General features: G+C 43.5%; 1 protein-coding gene across 1 annotated transcript in view; it reads left to right on the top strand.

Moving 5' to 3' along the window:
• The window catches only part of STRA8 (stimulated by retinoic acid 8), a 25,110-nt gene extending 6,169 nt beyond the window's left edge, over positions 1 to 18,941 (top strand). Inside the window, 6 exon segments of the mRNA XM_019545155.1 lie at positions 30 to 114; positions 520 to 672; positions 10,019 to 10,304; positions 12,206 to 12,282; positions 14,586 to 14,697; positions 18,634 to 18,941. Of these exon segments, the coding sequence (XP_019400700.1) occupies positions 30 to 114; positions 520 to 672; positions 10,019 to 10,304; positions 12,206 to 12,282; positions 14,586 to 14,697; positions 18,634 to 18,708 (788 nt within the window). The 3' untranslated portion in view covers positions 18,709 to 18,941.
• The last annotated feature ends 1,721 nt before the right edge of the window (positions 18,942 to 20,662 follow it).

The raw sequence follows: 20,662 nt of genomic DNA, 5'->3' as shown, positions 1-20,662 counted from the left end.
TGTGACAGTTATCTTTCTGCTGACAACAGAGTCCTTCAGTGTGGAGGATGGGAACCCATCCAGCTTGGAGGAAGTCAAGGAGGAATATATCAAGATGTACTTCAGCCATCACAGGTAAGGACTTGCACAAATCAAGAAATGATGCTGATATTTTGTACTTGCTTCTATCCATGTATCTCAAAGTACATTGCAAACATTACCAAATACAGCATCTCTGTCCCTGTGAGGAATACCAAAAATATACAGACATGAAGAGGTTTCAGTTGCCAGAAAAAGCTCCAGATTGGACCCTTATACTCCAGTATATGAAAGTTCCATGCACATTTTTGGTTTTATTCCCAGTTAGTGCTTATGGTTACCTTTCTTTTTCTTCTTCATAGTGCTTCTTTGCAAGGGGTTTCAATTCACTCTGCAAAGGAAAAAGTACCTACTCAGAAAGAAAGAGTGACCACAGTAAGGACCATTTTAACCTAGTTGAGGAAGCTATTCATTTGGCTTCTCCCTATCTTTTCTTTCCAGCTCAGCATCATCCTCTGACACTACAGGTGAAAGTGGTTCCACCATGTGGTATTTGATTCAAGAATATGAAAAAAAGGATGTGGAAGGAGATGGGAAATCCAGACTTATGCAGTCCCCAACCACTTCATCTCCTGACCTGATAGAATTTGAACGGTATGTGCATCTTTATTTGAGACAACATGCAATTCCTTACTAGCACTGTGACTCTGAATCCCAGTAGGCCCTGCACAAGTTATGGTCAGTCCTCCTCAGCCATATGGCAGCTCCGTAGGCACTGACAGAAATGATGTTTTGTCATACAACTAGCCATCTAAAAGTGCTTTACAGCTGTGCCCTGAGAGAAGTGCATGGCTGCAGAGTGCTTTAAAAGTGTCCCATTAAATGCAGAGTGCCTTCATTAACTTCTATCAGTGCACACCAGGAGCATGGCTGGGCTAATGCAGCCCATCCCCAGTGTTGTCTTTGTCTTAAGGATTGGGGCGGGGGGGTGGAGAGGGAGCTTGGTCTGGGGTTGACCTATATTTGGGGAAGAGGAAGGTGGATTGAGAGGGCTCTAGACTGAGCTCCCTTCCCTCCTCCCCTCCTGAAGACAGCACCAGAGCCTGTGGGGTTGGGGGGCAACACTAGGGGAGAGGCTGCAGACATGCAGCTGGCTCCAAAGTGGCACTCGATTTCCTCCCCCACTCCCCCAAACGAACCAACGGAAAATGTTTTTTGGGTTGGGGGGGGGGGCTGTAACTCATGATGCTTCCTGTGAAGTGCCATGAGTTACAACAGGGAGGTGCACATCTGTCAGCGCCCCCTGTCACACAAGTTTTGAGGATCCTTCAGCTGCGTGAAAGAGGTATAACATTCTTTCAAGTCTATTAGTGCTGTGGAGCAGGTGTCAGCAACATGTGGTCCATGGGCCAGATCCATCCTACAGTACCTCTGGATCTGGCCCATGGAACCAGCGAGGCTTTGGTGGCATGCCAGCATCAGAGAGCTTTGCCCATGCTGGGGCCAGGCAGCAAGGAGCAGCTGGGGTACACCCATGCCTAGGGTACAGGGAGAAGTGGCAATTCTAGGTCAGAGCAGCAGGCCATCTCAGACCTAAGCTGGGTTGTTCCAGCCTGTGGCTCCAAAACATTGCCAGCTACTTCTCTGGAGTGACTGATGAGCAGCCACTGGTGTGTGTTGAAATGGTCTTTACATTGCAGTATGATCTATTTAATGACAGAAACAGCAGCTTTAAAAGGAGTAGCTACTGGCAGGTTCAGGATCATTGTGTGTTTATGTACCCAGTACGATCTATCCGGATACATGCTCCTGAGTGACTTCTTATCTCTGTGCCCAACAAACTTCTGTTAATACCGTTTTGGTATTTATTATACATTTTCCCCAAAAGGGGACTATCTTAGGAACATAAAAAATAACCACGCTAAATCAGGCACAAGGTCTGCTGAGTCCAGTACCTTTCTCCAACAGCAATCAGCACTAGATGCTTCAGAGGAAGATATTGAAACATTACAGGATCAAATTATCTCAAATTTGTGGCTTCTCTCTCCACTAGTAAGAGCTTGGCCAAAGCTGTGAAGCAGGAGAGTCAGCATCGCTTTCAAAAATTGTTTTTGTTATCTGGTTAAATGTTCTGTCTTCTGTTAAACCTTTAAACTTCTGCAGCCTGCTTTTCTCGGCCACATGGTACAGGATGTTTTCTAAGATTTCCTTTTGTCATTGATACGATTTTCATAAAACCAAGCATGGAGTTGTGCCAGCAGGTGGCAGAAGCCTGCTACTTTTATGCTTATATACTTAACTCCTGTGGAAATCAGACAGAAGGTAATTTGTAAGCAAGAAACATATACAGAACCTCAGAATATGCTGCATAAGTACTTCTGGAGGGAGTAAGCCATTCTTCACCCCCACTACAACATAGTGTGATAAGTGACTAGTGGTTTGCTCTCTCCCAGCCTTACTAATGCACACAAAGCAAGACAAACAGTAGTGTGGGGACTTGCAGTGTTTTCTTGGCAGCTTCATGGCAGACTGCAGTTTCTGCACATTAACTCCCTTTCACAAGTTGATCGCCTTTCTTTCTGACACAGCACAGTAGTGACCTAACCAATAAAAACAAACTCATCCCTTTGGTGACATGTGACAGTGCACCCACTATCTCCAACCAGCACTACAAATGCATCTCTTTTGAAAAGACTTTGTTCCTGTCACTTAGATGGACTGTCAGGAGCTGCAGCGGCAGAAACAGAATACTGTCCCTCATAAAATGCTGCCAGCTTTTACCAGCCCATAAAGACATCAGTGGTTAACCATTCACGCTTAGACTTTTAACACAGCAGCCTGATACTAGTTCATCCTTTCAGATAAGGATAGCACTGGCTATTCATTATAGTTATCAATGAGACTGAGACATAATTTGGTGGGCAGTGCACAAAACCATAGTAATCGTCCTTTGTGAACCCCCCCCCCAGCAGCTACTTGCGAGTGTTTCAGACCAAATAGTAATTAGTAATTGAACCTGTATAGGTGGGAGATCTGTTAGACAAACTTTCAGGAATTTGCCCTTTCTCAGTTCTGGGGGGTGGAAAAAAAAAACAGATACAGCCTAAGCTAAATAGTAGATAAAGTAATGACTTCTGTTTTATTCAGGGGTGGGCAAAATGTTGCCTGGGGGCCGGATGCAACCCACCAGGCCATTCTATCCAGCCCGCAGGGCTCCTAAAAACTGTAGAACATTAATATTAATCTGCCCTGGGCTGCCTGTCATGCGGCCCTTGATGGCTTGCCGAAACTCAGTAAGCAGCCCTCTGCCCAAAATAATTGCCCACCCCTGGTTTAACTCCTTTATGCAAATAAGTAGTCACTTACAGAAGTGGAAGAGGGCTGTAAAACTGTGGAGTAAAGAGAAGTTCCTAGAAGTAGCTACAAAACAAATAAAGGGGAGTTGAAGTAGATAACCTAATTACATAAAAGAATAAGCTAATTCCAGAGGAAAAGGGTCATTGTTACCTGTGCAGTATAGAGAACTTAGTAGAAGCAGCAGGAAATGGTAAAGCACCATAAGGCTGTTGTTTGTGTTTAGGCCATGGTTTTTACTATTAAGTAAACTTGTTATTTTTTGTTCCCAGACCCATCTTCTGAAGGTGTTCTCTAGCTTTCCCTTAAATACAAGGACAGCAAAGTCAGAAATGGAGTGGTTGTTCTGTGAAAAGTGTTATTCCACTGGAGATAGGGTATTTCTGTCCTTCATCATTTTTCTGTGAGATTTCATTCTGGAGTACATTTCATCTACACAGTTTCCCTGAGGGTATTTGGTGCATTGGATGAGATGTCAATCATAGTACGTGGCATATGTGTAGCATTGTCAGAGCTTGCTTGTTTTCCTTGCAAGGGTGTGCTGACTGTAGTGTTGGTGGATATTTGCTGATAGGTTATTGCATTTGCTATTTAGGCAGGGTTCTGCTGTTCTTAATGATTAGAGTTTGCTTCTGAAGATGAGTTGGGTGAGGCTGGGAAAGAAAGGAGCAGGAGGACTGGGAATATTTCTTTCATGTCCCAGTCTTCTTTATCTATAGGCTGTTTGATGATCTTTGTTATAGGTTCCATTACAGGACAGCATGCGACAGGCATGGGTGCAGAGTCATTGCATCTGTGGTGTAGGGGTTCTTTTATGTTGTAGTGGGTTTGTGTAGGGTATATGGGTGGCTTGTTCAAAAATGTCTGTTTTTCTACTGGAGTGTTTTTGCACTTGCAGGCCAACGTCAATTTTCAGACTGGTGGAGTGGGTGTCATGAGTCTTTTCCTTAGTACGGATGTGGTGATATGTGAGGGCCTCACTATACTTTAGAGCTTGCTTGGTATGTATGGGATGATTCCTGGTTCTGCAGAAGTAAGTGTAGCAGTCTGTGGGTTTTTTGTGCATATTAGTTGGACAGATGCCATTCTGGATGTCACTGCATCTGGAAAGTTGTTAAAGTCAGAATATTCCATATAAAATCCTATTCCATATAAATTCCATATAAAATTGCAAAGTTTGAAGGAACCCTGGAAACAGAACTGCCTCTCAGCTTGAGAATGAGTACCTCTTGGTCTGATGACAGTAAATCTGTTTGGGAGAATCCCAGTCTTCTTGTCCTGCTCTCTCTGTTTGGTCTTCAGGCCTGGCAAATTTGGGATCGTTCAGGAACTTGTTATATGAAAATGCTGTAAAATGATAAAGCCATCTCAGTTCTTGCTAACTGAACAGTGGAACAACCTTGTGATATAGAAGTTGAAGATTAAATACTAATGATCTTGGAAGGGAAGAGCTTTATTTATTTATATTTACAAATCTTGGCTCATTACAATAATCATTTTCTAAAAAATTAAACAGCTTTCAGTTGTTTTCACCTGCAATATGCTTCAGTCAGTCAGGAGACCTGCTTAATGGGGATATCTTCCAAGGAATCATTTTGAGCTCAATAAAACTCAGTAGAATGGCTGCCACTTTTTGGGAGCTGGAACATCTGTTTCATGTTGCTTTGAACTTTGGCTTTTCATTTCAGAAGGCCTAAGATTTAACAGCCCAAATACAAATATAGCTTTGTTCAGAGGTAGCTATTATTATGCCAATGGGAAAACAGGTTTCAAAAGAGAAAAGAGGGTTTGGTGGTTTATTCATTGGATTAAAACATGGGGGCTCTAGGTTGAATTCCCAGCTTTACTACATATTTTCTGTGGGACTTTGTGAAATACCTGTTCTTCTGCCACAGATCCCTGTAAAATGGAGAAAATAATACACCTACACACTTTGTCTTGTAACCTAGATAGTTACATATGCATAATGATACCGTCTTAAGTTCTATCGCTCACTGTTTTTTCCCCACAGCCCCGCCCTGCTTCATTCAATACACAGGCTGGATTGTTCTCACTTAGCGAGCAGCTGATCATAGATTTCATAGACATTAGGGCTAGAAGGGACCTCAGAAGATCATCGAGTCCAGCCCTTTACCCCAGGAAGTCAGCTGGGGTCATAGCTTGAGAGAGTCCAGAGAAGAGCCATGTGCATGATCAGAGGTCAGGAAAACAGACCTTATGACGACAGGCGGAGAGCCATGGGGCCAGTGCATCGGAGCAGACCCGATTAATCAAGTCTGCTGGAGCACAGACATTAATGTCCTCCAGCAGCTTCTAGCGTCCAGTATCAGTGTCTCCATACTGAAAAATGGCGGCACGGCACTTTAATCTAAACCTCATTCACTGAGTTTTAGTTCAAAACACCCTGCCACCATTTTTCAGTGTGGGGACACTGATACAGGTGATGCTCGAGTGCTTTTAATTAACACAGCTCACTAAGTAAAGCGCCTCCCGGCTCCTGGAGCATGTCTATAAACACCCTGTGTGTGGCATGTAGCAGATCAGGGAGAGAGCAGAGAGCAAAGCAGCAGATATGGCAGGGAGCAGAAAGCACAGCACTGTCTTAGGAAGATGAATGGGATCGGGGTGACATTTGGGGAGACTGCAGGGATTAATTTGTGGCCCACCTGCCAGAAATTTTGGCCCCCCACTGTGCAAGTGCTTCACAAATGTTAATGAGTTTATTTCCAAAACACTCCTGTTGGGGTTGTGGATATTGGAATATTGTTTCCATTTTAAAGATGAGGAACTGAGCAACAGCAGCATTAAAACCAAAGCTTTTCACTTATTTTGGGTGTCCAGTTTGAGATACCCAGGACCTGATTTTTCAGACTCCTTAGCATTGGACCCTAACTGAGGAAATATCAGGTTTTGTTGAATCAATCCTAAAACCACTCGTCACCCACAGAGCAAGTTTTGTACAAGACACTACAGACTTTTTATGGAAACTTAAAAACATAGACCACCTTCCCAGCAACACCCTCCTAGCCACCATGGACATTACCAGCCTATATACCAACATCCCACACCAGGACGGCATCCAAGCATGCCTTACATATCTACAGGAACAAGATTACAACTCAGAATACAGACCCAAAGATATTACTGATCTTACACACTTCATCCTCACACACAACAATTTCACTTTCAATAATCAACACTTCCTCCAGATGATGGGAACAGCTATGGGCACCAAACTGACCCCACAGTATGCCAACCTTTTTATGAGCCACCTGGAAAAAGACTTCCTCAAGAACTGCAACATCAAACCCATATCAATACTTGGGATATATCGATGACATCTTCATCATTTGGACTGAAAACCTACAATCCCTGATTGAGTTTCATCAGAAATTCAACAACCACCATCCCTCCGTCCAACTTTCTCTAGAATAGTCCAGCACCAACGTCTCCTTTTTAGACACAATGATCAGTATCCAGAATGATAAAACACATACGTATCTGCACAGAACCAGCAATCACCCTAAATTCACCCAAAAAGCTGTGATATACAGCCAAGCCCTCAGATGCCACTGAATTTGCACTGAAGAGAACACCCAGGATTACTCACCTCACCATCTTAAAAAGGCTTTCATGCAAAAAGGACACTCCTCCAGAGAGATAGATAGCACGTTTGAAAGAGCCACTCGCATACCACATGAAGAACTGCTGCAGTACAGAAGAAAAACCCCCACAAATCGCACACCGCTGGTTATGACATATCACCCCTCTCTCGAACCTGTACGGAAAATCCTCAAACAATTGCAGCCCTTACTAGAAAGAGACCCTACTCTAAAAAAGATCCCAGAGCCACCGATCCTAGCCTTCAAACAAGCACCGAACCTCACTAACCTCATCACCAGAAGCAAACTTCCTCAAGCCCAGAACACACCAAAAGGATCCAGAGCATGCCATGACAAGAAATGCAAAACCTGCCAACACATCTCCACCACCCCCACAATAACTACACCCCACAACAGAGCCATCAGCATTCCCAGATCTTACAGCTGCACCTCCAAATATGTAATATATCTCATCCAATGCACCAAATGCCCTGATGGAAAATACATAGGAGAGACCAAACAACAACCGTGCACCAAAATGAATGCACACCAGAAATCTATCAAAGACAGGAATACCCAATTACCTGTGGGGGCACATTTCTCACAAGAAAACCACTGTCTGTCTCCCTAATCTCTCAGTCCTGATCCTCAAAGGAAACTTACAAAACACTTCCCAGAGACGAGCCTATGAACTCCACTTCATCAACCACCTGGATACTAAAAATCATGGACTAAATATAGACATTGGATTTATGACACATTATAACCTGCCTGGCATCTAACTCCCTAGGTATCTCTCCACTATTCATCCCCCTTCTCTCTGTTCCCCCCACCCCCAGCCTGTCTCTCACCCATTGACTCCTCAATCTACATTTTTACTGACTGCCTGTCTTGTATACATCATCATACCAGCCTGGCCTCTGGCTTCTTTACTTTTCATTCTGTCCAGGAAGAGCACACACCAACTGCTGAAACTTCCTTAGCCTGACGAAGGGTTTTGAACCCGAAAGCTTTCTTAATACTTGTTTTCCAACTTTTTAAGTTGGTCTTATAAAAGATATCAGATTCACGCAAAGAACCTTGTCTGCCTTAGCATTGGCTAGCATTTTATGTATTTAGCGCCTTTATGTTTCACTTACAACACGGAATGCTCAGCGCTTTCACACCTCAGACCCCAGGATATCAAATGGGGCATCCAGAAAGTAAGAAAAATACAATTACTGACCAGGTGCAAGAAGTCTGGTGTAAGTGATTTGACAAATCTGACACAGAAATTGCATGGCAGGGACATAAAAAGAATCAGGATCTCCTAGACAGCATTCAGTGGCCTTTGCAAGCAGCCATAGTGTAAGTAGGGGTGGGTGAGCAGGGCATCAGCCCTGTATGCTAGGAGTCTGCACTGTGGTATCAGCAATGTATGTGCACAGACCCCTATTCTCTGGTACTTGGTACCCCTTCACCTACTCCCCTTTCCCCCTCCATGGCCAAAGCACCAAAATTGCTAGTTAAGCCTCTGACAAGGAGACCTTCCCTTCTCTCTTCCAGAAATTCCCTGCCTTGTTCACTACATACCTTCCAGTTTCCACAGGGAAATCTATTGCATCTATTGGTACAAATCATCCAACTTCTGCATCAAAGGAACAAGGGTCCTTAAACAAATCTCCTTCCCTACACTGCTGATTCATTCTGAGCACAGAGGTTCTGTGGAAAATAATAATCTGTGAACATATAATTAAAGGCTGCATTGTAATGCACGTACACAAAGGGCCTTCATTCAAATTGTGGTCAGCCTTAATTCCGGCATTTCCCATCTGTAAAGTGGTGGACTTTGAAGCCTTAATAATGTCCTTTCAGTGGTGTTCACTGTGTGCAATTTGCTAGGTTATATTTTTTTTATATCAGGTAATGGAAAAACAAATCCCATTAGGTTGGCTTCATAGTGACACTGCGTGGATCATCATTACAGCTTGGAAGAAAGTGTGCTGTCATGGGCACACACTTTCTGTTCATTTTCCAAAGCTTTATCCTTTTTAGCATGTCACCATCAGACCTCTCAGGCTCCATTTATTAGGCTCATCCCATTCTTAATGTCATTTCCAAGTAAATCCTAGTTTCACTCCCACACACTGCCAGTCCCAGTCTCCTTGCCCTGCTCTCTCTGTTCAAGTAGTGCTGGATCTCTCCTGTTCTCTGGCTTCTTATCAGATTTTTTCCTTCCTTCATTACTTTTTTCCCCCACTCCACTAGTATTTGGTCCCAGTCTTCTTACTCAGCCAACCCCAGGCTTGCCTTTCTACCAGCTTAGTCTCTTTCCTGTTTCCTTCTCCAAATCCCAGCAGAGCCTACAGCAGCCCAAAATTTCAGTTGCAGGGAGAATTCTGTGTATACCCAGACAGGAGTATATTGGGTGTGGATAAAACCTGTGGTGTATTTAGCTGCTAAGGTCTAAGAAGTCTCTACTGAGCATGTATGAAGTGTGATTTTTCAAAAACGTGGCCAGATTTGGCTGTTTTCCCACAGAAATGGCAAAGAGCACATCCAATTCACCACATTTCAAATAACCACTCCAAAGAGAGGGGCATTAGAGACTCCTAAAGAAAGGGGTTACAGTTTAACATAGGTACAATAACATGCTTTTGGGGGGTTCCCCCATAACCATGTTCTCAGAAACAGCTGAACCTTTTGAGTTAATTAAAATGGCTAAAAATCAAATACAATTTAAAAATAAATAAAATTAAAGCCTATATGCGTTTCAACCTCGGGAAGACACCTAGCATAGGAAATTTCATTCCAAAAGGTTACAGGCTTGGCAGACTTAAAAGCAATTGGAAACAGGGACTTACAATGGGGAGTATAGAGCAGCTTTAATGGTGGGCAGTGCCAACCATCCCGTCTGTAAAAATAACTATACAAGGTCCCTGAGGGAGTCAGTGGCATTGTGGAGATTATAAACTAAAACTTAGTTCCCAGTCCCTTGCTGCTCTAACATTGCACCACTGCATCACAAGCTGCCTTTTAGAGATCCCTCCTTTCATTTATTGCAGGTACCTGTATTTCTATAAACAGACAGTGGACCTGCTGGTTGAGAATGGGATTGTGTGCACCGAAGAGGTCACTCTCCCTGTGGTCTCAACAGCTATTTCCCACCTATGGCAGGAACTTACGGAAGAAAGGAAAGAAAGCGTCTTGCAGTACTGTAGTCAGAGACAGCATGTCCTCCCAGATGCCAGGGCCCAGTGTTCTGAGCCTGTGTGCACTGAAGGCAGCGTGAGGGACAGCACAGCTAACAGTCAGGAAGCCAGTGGTTCATCAGTATCCACACCAGAGGAAGTAAGTAGCACTTAATAACAGAGACTTCTCACTTCACAAGCCACACGCCTCAAGAAAGCTGATATCTTTTGTCAACTGTGAATCTGTTCCAGAGGAATCACATTATTATAAGAAACCATTTCCCACCCATTGGAATACAGCACTGCAGTAAACATTTGCCGTGAATTCTCCCACTCTGCAGTAGATCCATAACATTGTGGTTGCCAGTTGCTTTGTCTTGATAGACTGTCTCAGTACATGCAGGTGAGAGCAGCATTGTTGATCTGCAGTGCAGTGAGGAACCTGCCTGTAGGAAACATTTAGCTTTGCTCTAACACAGGCAGGGTAAGGCAAGGAAGGCATACAAGTACCATTCTACATATTCTGCAGGAAGCACAGCTTAGCTTGACTCAAGGATCACTGTTCAGATGGCTTTGGCTCTTTTCTAATAGCACGTTTAAAGAGAAATACAAAGGACAATTGCTGTAGGCCCTTCCCCAGTTCTAGTGATAATCAGAAGTTCTGCTGATATTGCCAGCTGCATGCCTGCAGACATACCTCAGCAGAGGTGGGCAGTCAGGACAGTTATACATGTACCTTTTAGTTCACAGATCCGCTACTTTGGAGCAGACTGGATTAATCAAGTCTGATCTGCATGGGAGCTGACGCGCACTGCGCTGCACTGCTTCCAGTTGTATAAGTGGTGAAATGCGTGTCAGCGCAGAGAAAATGGCAGTGGTACGATTTTGAACTAAAGCACCTCCAAGGTGTTTTCGTTCAAAAGTGCACTGCCGCCATTTTCTTATTGCTGACTTGCATTTTGCCACTTACACAACTGCAAGAGTCACAGTGCCAGGCGCTTGCACACGTAAAAATGCCCACAGTAACTAGGTAGCATCAGAAATTTGTTGGTTAAAGCAGGGGTTCCCAACCGCTGGGCCATGGCCCAGTACCGGGCCGCAAAGGGTTGGCTGCCGATCCACAGGAGGGTTGACTGCCAGACCAGAAGACCGTAAGTGACCGGCATACTGCAGACCAGCAGCCAACCCTTTTTTATACCAAGTATAAAATTTTATACCAAGTATACTGGTCTGCAGTTTGCCAGTCTGCCGCCACTTTCAGGCTATGGTTTGCCAGTCCATAGTCACTTCCAATCCATGGTTTTGCAGTCCACAGCATAAAAACGTTGGGAACCCCTGGGTTAAAGGAAAGGTAATTCATTGTAAGCATTTGCTGAATTGTCAGTGAGTTGAACAATTAACTGCTCAGAGCAAGATTGGGTAACTTCACTGGGTGTTTTTATTCCCCTCTAACACGTCCATATATTGTAGTGACAAGGATCACGTTTCCTTTTAAGTCGCAAGGAAATTAAACCCGTCTAATTTCTAACTGATCTACTTACAGATTTGCGTTGGAGCATGACATATATATTAGCTTCTGGCACTAGGAGTAACAGGAACTAATTAGACTAATGGCCTTATGCAACTGGAACTTAGAACACCAGATCTCCATTGCAACTAAAACTTCAGCCTGAATAGGAGTGTGTGGGACTGCTTGGTACAGCCAAGATCCTTAGCTGGATATGTCAATAACAGCTAACTGAAAAGTCTGGGAAAGCCACGTATAATCCCTGCCTTGCACTGATGCTTTTGGAGATGGTTGGCTAAAATCAAATTCTCAGAAACTGAGAAGAGTCCTGATGGAACTGAGCCCAAACTCCTGTTCTAGCTGTGTAGTAAGGACCATGACTTGTGTTTTTCAGAGGCAGAAATAATTATGGATCCAAGCTAGCTATAAACATACCTGGCAAAGAGGGAAGAAAGAATTCCCACATTTTAAATACTTAATTATCAAAAATTATAGATTGAGTAACACTGTAAAATGCCTAATAGATTTAACATCTCAAATGTTTTCTTTCCTAGGTACTATTTGAAGATGCATTTGATGTTGCTGCTGGGTTTCTTGACAGAAATGAGATGCAGACAATGTCCAGTCTAGGGTAAGTATAAACAAACCCAGTCTACTATCCAGCACTTGATTTTTTTGATGTTAAAGCAACATCCATATCTGTGTCCTAATTCCAAACCTCTTTTAAAGACTGCAGTCTGCCACAGCTTGTGGCCTTGTCACATGTTAATTGGCAACAGTTGCAAACCATTGAAATATATTGATAGTATATGTTAGAAGATGCCCTCACCTAACCGTCCATTTTGCCTACTGTCCTGTGTCACACAGTGGCAAAGCACAGATGCCAAAAGGCAGAGTGAACAGGATATGATGAGGGTTTTTCTCCTGCTCCTCTCCTGGTTGCAGCCACCAGCATTTAAGGTCTAAGATATTCTTATTCCGTGGCTGGTCTGGGATTTTCTGTTCTTGCATGTTGCTTTTTCAATAAATAAATTCTCCAAAAATTTAGGGTATCATTTGAACATACCAGCTCCGATTCTCTCTTATACCACCACTCAATGTTACACTACCAAAGCAGTGTGAATGAAAACAAGGGGATTTAGATCATTAACTCAATCGTATAATAATGTTGAATTAAAAGAAAGCCATCAGTTGTGGCTTAACTGATACGCATTTAAGATTAGGGAAACATTCCATGTTATGGCCCTAATTGAGTGGTTCTCAGCCTGGATGCCACAGTACCCTGGAAAGCCATGAGCTTTTTTTCAAGGGAGCCATACTGTTGCCACTGCCACCTAAAATGTTTTTTTCAGCAGGAGGGGCACACAGGGCCAGACAGGGAAGCAGCAGCAGTAGGAGTGGGTACTCCTGTCTGCATTAGGTTTTGTTCCCCTCCCTTTCCTGCTCCACTTTGCTCCCTTATTGACCAATAGTTTGTAACACAAGCAGCAGGACACAGAGGGACTCTGAGTGAAGGGTACAACCACATTCAGCTTCTGTAAAACTCTCATTTTCTATTTACAAACTGCAGACAATGGGGGAGGGGAGGAGAGCAAAGAAGAGAGGAGAGCAAAACCTAATACAGATTGCTTTGTGGCAAGAGCAATCGCTCTTGCCGCAGCATGTCCCCACCCAGCCCTATTTGTCACTCCTGGAAAGAAGCACATGGTTCTCATTAAGGTGTCATCAAATTCACTAAAATTACGGAGAGGTGCCTTGAGTTTAAAACCTGGCAGGGGAGACACCATGATCTAGAAGGTGGTTTTCCAAACTAGTATGATGTCAAGTTTGTACTAGCTTGCTTACTTGGCAGGGAAAACACCATGTATCTGGGTCCATGAAGATAGTTTTCCTTAAGCGTTCCCAGCGATAACTGTTCTTCTGGCATGGTTTAGTACCCACTGAGGTACTGGGGCTTAACGCCCACTTTATGGAAATGGGAGGCTCCTCCCTAGCTTGCTTCAGCAGCCTTGTGGCTGAGAGCAGGCAAAACCTGGGGGCATGCAAACCCCAAGCCTCCAGGCTTGGACCTGTACATGGAATGCCTGCCAAAAGACTTAGGAAATATCTGAAGCCCCTGGTGGGGGTGGAGAATGTTTGCTGATTGTAGGGCCACTTATGGTTCTGGACTGACTCATGGATTTGGACTCAATTCGGCTTGGAACACAAAACACTTCTTTAAAAAAAAAATTAAAAGTTTGAAAACCACTGCCCTAGTCTTTAATACGTGAACACTCAAGTTCAAAACCAGGTTTAAGCCAGAAGTCAAACTATATTCCAATGCAGGGTTGATACAAGTCCATTCCCTCCACCCAGATCAGAATTTAAGACAGTTGGGTCTTTATTGTCACTTGATTTAAAATTAAGGGGCAACAGCAGAACTTTATGGGAAATCAGGAAAAATTGTGGGCATGGCTTACAGGCTCAAGGTGTATTTGCATAGCCTTTGATGGAAGCCAGTCTCCACATGCCCACATAGTGACTACTGACATTCTGAGGCATTTTCTTGGCCACATAAAGTGGTCTCATTTAACATAAGAAATCAAAGGAGTTCATATGAATAAGGGCAACGAATGCATCTAAACACCCCAGCTGCAAGACAACTGGATCCTTACTGGTACATGCTTTCTTTATACTGTCCCCTAGAGCAGTAGGATCAAATCTGTCACATCTCTCTGAATTTCTTTGCTGTGATAATTGTTCCTTATGTTATACTAATGTGTTCCTATCATTTGTTGAGTAATATTCTCCACTGTTCAGTTGTTTTTCTGAACCGGTATTTGTTGGGGGGGCGGGGAGGGGGAGGGCAGGGGGGAGTGTTGAGAGAGAGAGAAAAAATGAGCAAGAAGAGGGAGGAGATAGGATATTTAATATCATTTCCGTGTCTGTTTTCAGTTCAGCCTTCTCAGGCTGCACCTCAGAAAATCCAGAGGATATCCACCAACTCTACTTGCAGATCATTGGGTTCTTAAAAGGTCTTTTCTTTGTGAATACGCCATTTCCCCAGGTAAGGCTCATCAGTGTGCTCGTTATGGAGGAAGCAGCATAGTCTTACGCATATCAAAGCAGTATTTCCAGGTAATGGACCTTTGCTCATATTTCACTGGGTCATCCCAGTCTTACGCTCCATTCTTTCATTCCTTCCATTCAGAGGTGCTTGAGACTGCCATGTAGAAGACAAGATTTAGGGTTGGATGTTTTTAATACCTTAAATCACAAAATCTGCTATGGGTAAAGCAGGGGGACCACAGTGGCCAACACCTGCTGCTGCAAAGGTTGTTAAAATATGCTCAAGAGATCCAAGGAAAAAGGCCACACCCCTACTTACAGAGGAAGGCAAAAACAGTCTGTACGAATCAGACTGTGGGGTAAAATTCCTTCCTGATCCCAAATATGGCTATCAGTCTGACCCTGAGCAGTGGCGCAAGACCCTTTAGCCAGGAATCTCTGGGTTTATATCCCAGCAGGAGCACCGCACCCAAGTCAAAACCCTCCAGCTTTGACTGCAGCCAACACGCAGTGCTTCTGGGGAAAGCGAGAAAAAAACCCAACCCTGACATAGCAGCAGGAGGGAAAAATATTCTTTTCCAGTCCTATGTGGCAACCAGCAAAGTCTAGAAACATGGGAAATACCCAGAGCAGAACATAGGCGTAGCTACTCGTAGATCAGAGGTTCTCAAACTGTAGTCCACAGACCACCACTGGTCTGCAAGCTCCATTCAGGTGGTTTGCAGAAAGGTTACAGAACAATTGAGAATATCTGTACTAGTAAGGTAAGACTACTGATATTAAAATATGAGTTGTGTGCTTTGATTTGTAGAACAAAAAAAAATTTATTAAGGGGTCCACTGAGACCCTCAGCAATTTTCAAGTGGTCTGCGAAAAAAAGTTTGAGAACCACTGTCCTAGATCATCCCTAACCAATGCTTACCCAACCTCTTAATCTCCTCTAATGATGGAGATTTCACAGCTTCTTAGGCAGTCTAGTCCACTGCCTCACTGTTCTAACAGCAATCACACTAGAGCTGATTGAGCAGCTCCAGTGCATTTTACCTACCCATCAACTATATTCACTACCTATGGATGTCAGATTTGCCTCCATGGTATCCCCAGCATGAAACTGATCTCTTCAGGCAGAAGTTAAAAACTATCCAAAAGACCTGAGTTGTCCTGTTTGAAGCCCACACTTGGAGGCCTAGTGGACAGACAGTCATTTAGAGAGAGGTTCCCCACCCCCAGCCCTAGTCTTAGTGTCCAAGAGAGAGATTGGATGAGCCTCAGGTTGGAGAATTTGCATAGGACAGGGACCACCCAAAAGAGAGATGTCTTAGCAACGTCCTGTGTTTGTGCTTGAGTTCAGATGCACCTCCAGGATAGTTGCTGCTACCCTGCTTCCTACTGCTCACCTAACTCGTTCCTAGTTTCTGATCATCCACAAGAACAAGGATTAAGGATGGTGGCTAAGAATAAAGAGCTGCAACTAAAATGGATTGTTTTCATGTACTTGCATGAGCTTTCTGTTTGCATCAGGTAGTCATGGTGTTCTTTCTCCTTCATTTCCTCAGCACAATGAGCTGTTACAATGTGTGTGGTTTTTTTGTCACAAGTCCATCTTGCAGCTCTCAGACCACAGAACCCAGCAGGGACAAGAGGGGACTGGGAGAGGTGGAGGGAGGGGTGAGTCAGTGAAGTCATGACAAGACAAAGAACGTGAACTAGAATTGGAACAAGAATGAGAATGGCAAAACATTGCATAGCATAAATGTAAAGAAAGTTAAGGAATAATGTATGAGAAGGCAGCTCTGGGGCACAATGTTGTCCAGCTGAAGGATTCCTCAAGTTTAACCCCAAACCTTGTGTGCAGTTCTGTGAATGAATCCCAGGCAGTGTGATGAGAGATGGTCCAGGGAAGCTTGCTAGGATTCATAGAGCATGGGGCATCAATAAGCAAAATGCACGAGGCATCCATTTTAATTTAGGTTATTACAATAAACTACATCTAGGAGACGATACCGTGAACCAGAGTGAAAGGTTGTGGGGTTTTTTTGGATTTGTTTGCATATTGTTTTGTTTTGCTCTTGGTTTTTTGGGGAAGGGGGCAATTTGGGAACAGAGATAGAGTCCCAATGAACAGCAGACACTGAAAGTGTCTATACTGTAGGTAGAGCTGCCTGAGCTAACTTTTAGCAAGTTCACTTAGGTAACCAGTAGCAATCAAGCTATAGCAGTATGCCCTGCAAAACCACCAGGGGCAAATTAGCTTGCTGGATTCCATTTTTCCATGGCTAGATTGCCACATGTACCTGAACTAGCTAATCTAAAGCTAACTCAGCCATATCTTAATTACATTGCAGTTACTGCTGTGACAGCAGCATTGACTCTTCCTCCTCTGTAGCACAGCACCTCTTGCAAGTTCTCCACTAACTGTGGCATGTAGTGACCAACATTAGCAGTACAAATGGTAAAAAACATCCCAGGATGAGCAAGTGTCCTGCAGGTTCATGCATGCAATTCGAAGAAAATGCAGCAACGGTGGGGTGGGATTGCGGATGGCCCTGTAAAATCAAGGTATGCAGTTTATAGCCAACCAAACCCTACAACACAGCCCATCATTGCCTGTCCCTCTTTGTCCGTGGGATAAATGCAGGGCTGATAAGATTTATCATTGGCCACTTCATATCAACTAGTTCCATTTCCACTCCTCTCAGGACACAACATTAAATTATTTCGGGAGATGCACATTTAGAATTTTACAGTTACAGACACAGTAAGCGCAGCTGCTCTTGAGAAGTTGCTGATCTGGATCTGAGATGTTGAAACATTGGTCTCCCCACTTCAGAAAATACTTGCAAGACCACAATGCAGAAAAAGAAAAAGCAGTGTTTAGACAAGGAAGGAGAAGAAAGGACCCCGGCCTGAAACAGAAAGGGAAAATTGACATTGCGTGATAGGAAAATATTTCCAAAAGCGAAGTCGGGCAGGTATTTAACCTGTCCAGAACTGCTGATGTCTTCAGGCCACACAGTAAAAGGTGCTCAACAGCAGATGAGATGAAGCATTAATATAGATCCAGGGTAGAATTTTCAAAAGGATGAAAGCGAAAGCCAGCTGGAGATGGGCAAACCTGCGTAGATGCTTCTGTAAATGCCACTGTGCAGCTATTCACACATTTTGGATGACTAAATATTTTACAAAATCCAGTTTTAGGAGTCTAGAATCACTTTAAAAGTAAATGGGACTTAAGTAAATAGCTTGTTTTTGAAAAGAGGACTCGGGCACATTTACATCTTCACTGATTGCCAGCCTCTGGCTTCTTTACTGTTCATTCCATCCAGGAAAAGCACACCCCAACTGCAGAGGCTTCCTCAGCCTGACAAAGTTTTTAAACCCGAAAGCTTGCTAAAAAAAATGTTTTTCCAACTATTTAAGTTGGTCTAATAAAATATATCAGATTCACCCAAAGAACCTTGTCATATATTACTTATGCACTTTTAAAAGTGTTATCTGTGGTCTAAAGAAACTTGCATTGGGAGACTCAGCCAGCTGTTTCATCCCTGAGCCTTTCAGTTCTTAAGAGTTGCTCACTGTCCCCAAGTCAGTCAAAGAGTATGGAAAGTAAGGCACAAACCTGCAACTTTGAAATCAAAAGGACTTGAGATCACACAGTAACTTGCAGGATATGCCAATACTGTGTCCCTAAGAAATGAACCTGCTCCCATTGTACATCAGTGACAACTCTAAATGAGTTACATTAGAACATGACAGAATCCTATGTTCTTAGGAGTTAGTTAAAACAGGGAGCCCTTCTTCAGACAACCCTTGCCATTGTCCTTGACTGTTAAGTACCCAGGATTTACAAAAAAGGGAAGGGTGCATCTGCTGAAGTTTGTGGGTGCTGATCAACCAGAATTCGAATAAAAACACAGCCCACTTTGTTTTGCAGGGAGAGTCTGTTCAGTTTGATTATGAGACTGTGATGCTGAGGTGCACAGAGACCTTTGATGACGAAGATTTGTAAATAAAGTGTCTCCATTGACTAGAACAACAGAAGCATTGCTTGATGCCCCTGGTCACCGCCTCCACTCCAGACGGACACTTCAGTGCATGGATGGAGAACCCCTCAATGTGATTTGTTACTGTTGACCTCTCTTTTCCTCATCAGTGCTTTTGTGCATCAGTTAATTGTTCAGTTTAAATGTTCCATGTTACAGATATTTATAAAGTTCTAATAAAGATAATTTTTGTCTAGTACTGTCTATGTTTACCTTGGCTATTCTTTGATCAAATGACCTGTGCTCTGTTTTGTATTTCATCATCAATGCGGCATTAGGCAGGACACTTGCTTTACATCTCTAGGATTGTTCCCACAAGCAAAATTTATTACAGGTACCAAACAAATATTCATCCTATATACAAAAAGTGGCTGTTTTATTGGCACTGATCTAATATATCAGACTGACTTGCCGTCTATTTTTCTATTCATATTTGTTGAGTATGAAGCAAGCAGGGACTATTAGATCATATCTGACTTTCTATCACAGGCCAATAAATCTTAGCCAGTTACTCTGGTATACAGACTTGTAACCTGTTTGGTGAGCATACATCATGCAGTCTTAATCTGAAGAGATGGAAGCACATTTGTGGGCTAGCATGGTTAATCACCTTCACAGTTAAAAATATGGGTCTGTCTTCCCATTTGGATTTATCTTGCTTCAGCTTCCAGCCATTGGCTTTTTGGGGGGCAGGGGGTTGCCTTTCCTGCTAAATTAGAAAGGGCTTTAATGTCTGCATTCTCTCCCCATTATAACCATGTCACCCCTCAAGCGTCTTCAGCGTTGATAAGCTAAAAAGGTGGGGCTCATTACATTGCTCACTGTTGAGCATTTCTTTTCTAGAGTTCTCAAAACAGTTTTAATGACCATTTTCTTCGCTGTTTCCAATATTTCAGTATCCTTTTAAAATGCAGAAATAAGTTTAAGCAGAAACAAATGCTACAGATAGTGGAAGTTATGATTAATGAGGTTCAGTCTACACTGCACTACAAAGCTGCATATGCTGTGTCAGCTCTGAGATGTCAGTAGATCATACCTATACCCAACATAGTTATGCCAGCAAAGTCCCTGCCCTACTGCGCCCGTGACGCCTAGAGGCAACTATGCAGAAAGACGACAGTTTCTGGTAGCTTAGTTACTCTCATTCCCAGAGGTAGTATGGTTGGTTACATGCACCACCAAGAAAATCCTATTCTACTGTGACACACCTCATCTTCACTGCAGGGCACTGCCACTGTACCTACACTACAGCAACAACAGCTGCATAACATTGACCAGCCCTGAGAAATCTGGGCTGTTTTTTAACAAAATGAGACCAACCATATGACTAAATCTCTCCTACTCAGTGAATCAGTGATAATGTGGAACAGTCTGTCTAACCTTTGCCTTTCCTGGAAAATACTTTTTCCAAAATACCAAAGAAATGTTTTGTACTTTTGTGCTGGGCAGACAAGTGGTTCCAGTGAGATGGGTATTACTTTATTTTACATGTAAACTGAGGCATACTGTAGTTAAGTAACCTTACCCACAGCACACAGTTGGAGCAAGAAAAAAAAATCAATGCCAACTGCAACTAAGATGTGGGGAGAGGTGGGCATGCTAGAAGGGAGGGGCAGGCTACAACAAGATCTGGACAGGTTACAGGGGTGGGTGGATGAGACTAGGATGGGATTCAATACTGACAAGTGCAGAGTACCGCACCTGGGGAGAAAGAACCAGCAGCACACCTACAGGCCGGTGAACTCCCTTCTCATCAGCAAAGAGGCAGAAGGGGATCTTGGAGTCATTGTTGATTCCAAGATGAACATGGGCCGGCAGTGCGAGGATGCAGTCAGGAAGGCTAACCGCACCTTGTCATGTATCCACAGATGCATCTCAAGCAGGTCCAAGGAGGTGATCCTCCCCCTCTATGCGGCACTG

The sequence above is a fragment of the Crocodylus porosus genome, unplaced genomic scaffold (genome assembly GCF_001723895.1).
Source record: "Crocodylus porosus isolate Cpor-Errol unplaced genomic scaffold, CroPor_comp1, whole genome shotgun sequence".
In the NCBI taxonomy this organism is placed as follows: domain Eukaryota; kingdom Metazoa; phylum Chordata; order Crocodylia; family Crocodylidae; genus Crocodylus; species Crocodylus porosus.
Note: the sequence above shows the minus strand (reverse complement) of the source record. Positions and strands in the feature narration are given on the sequence as shown.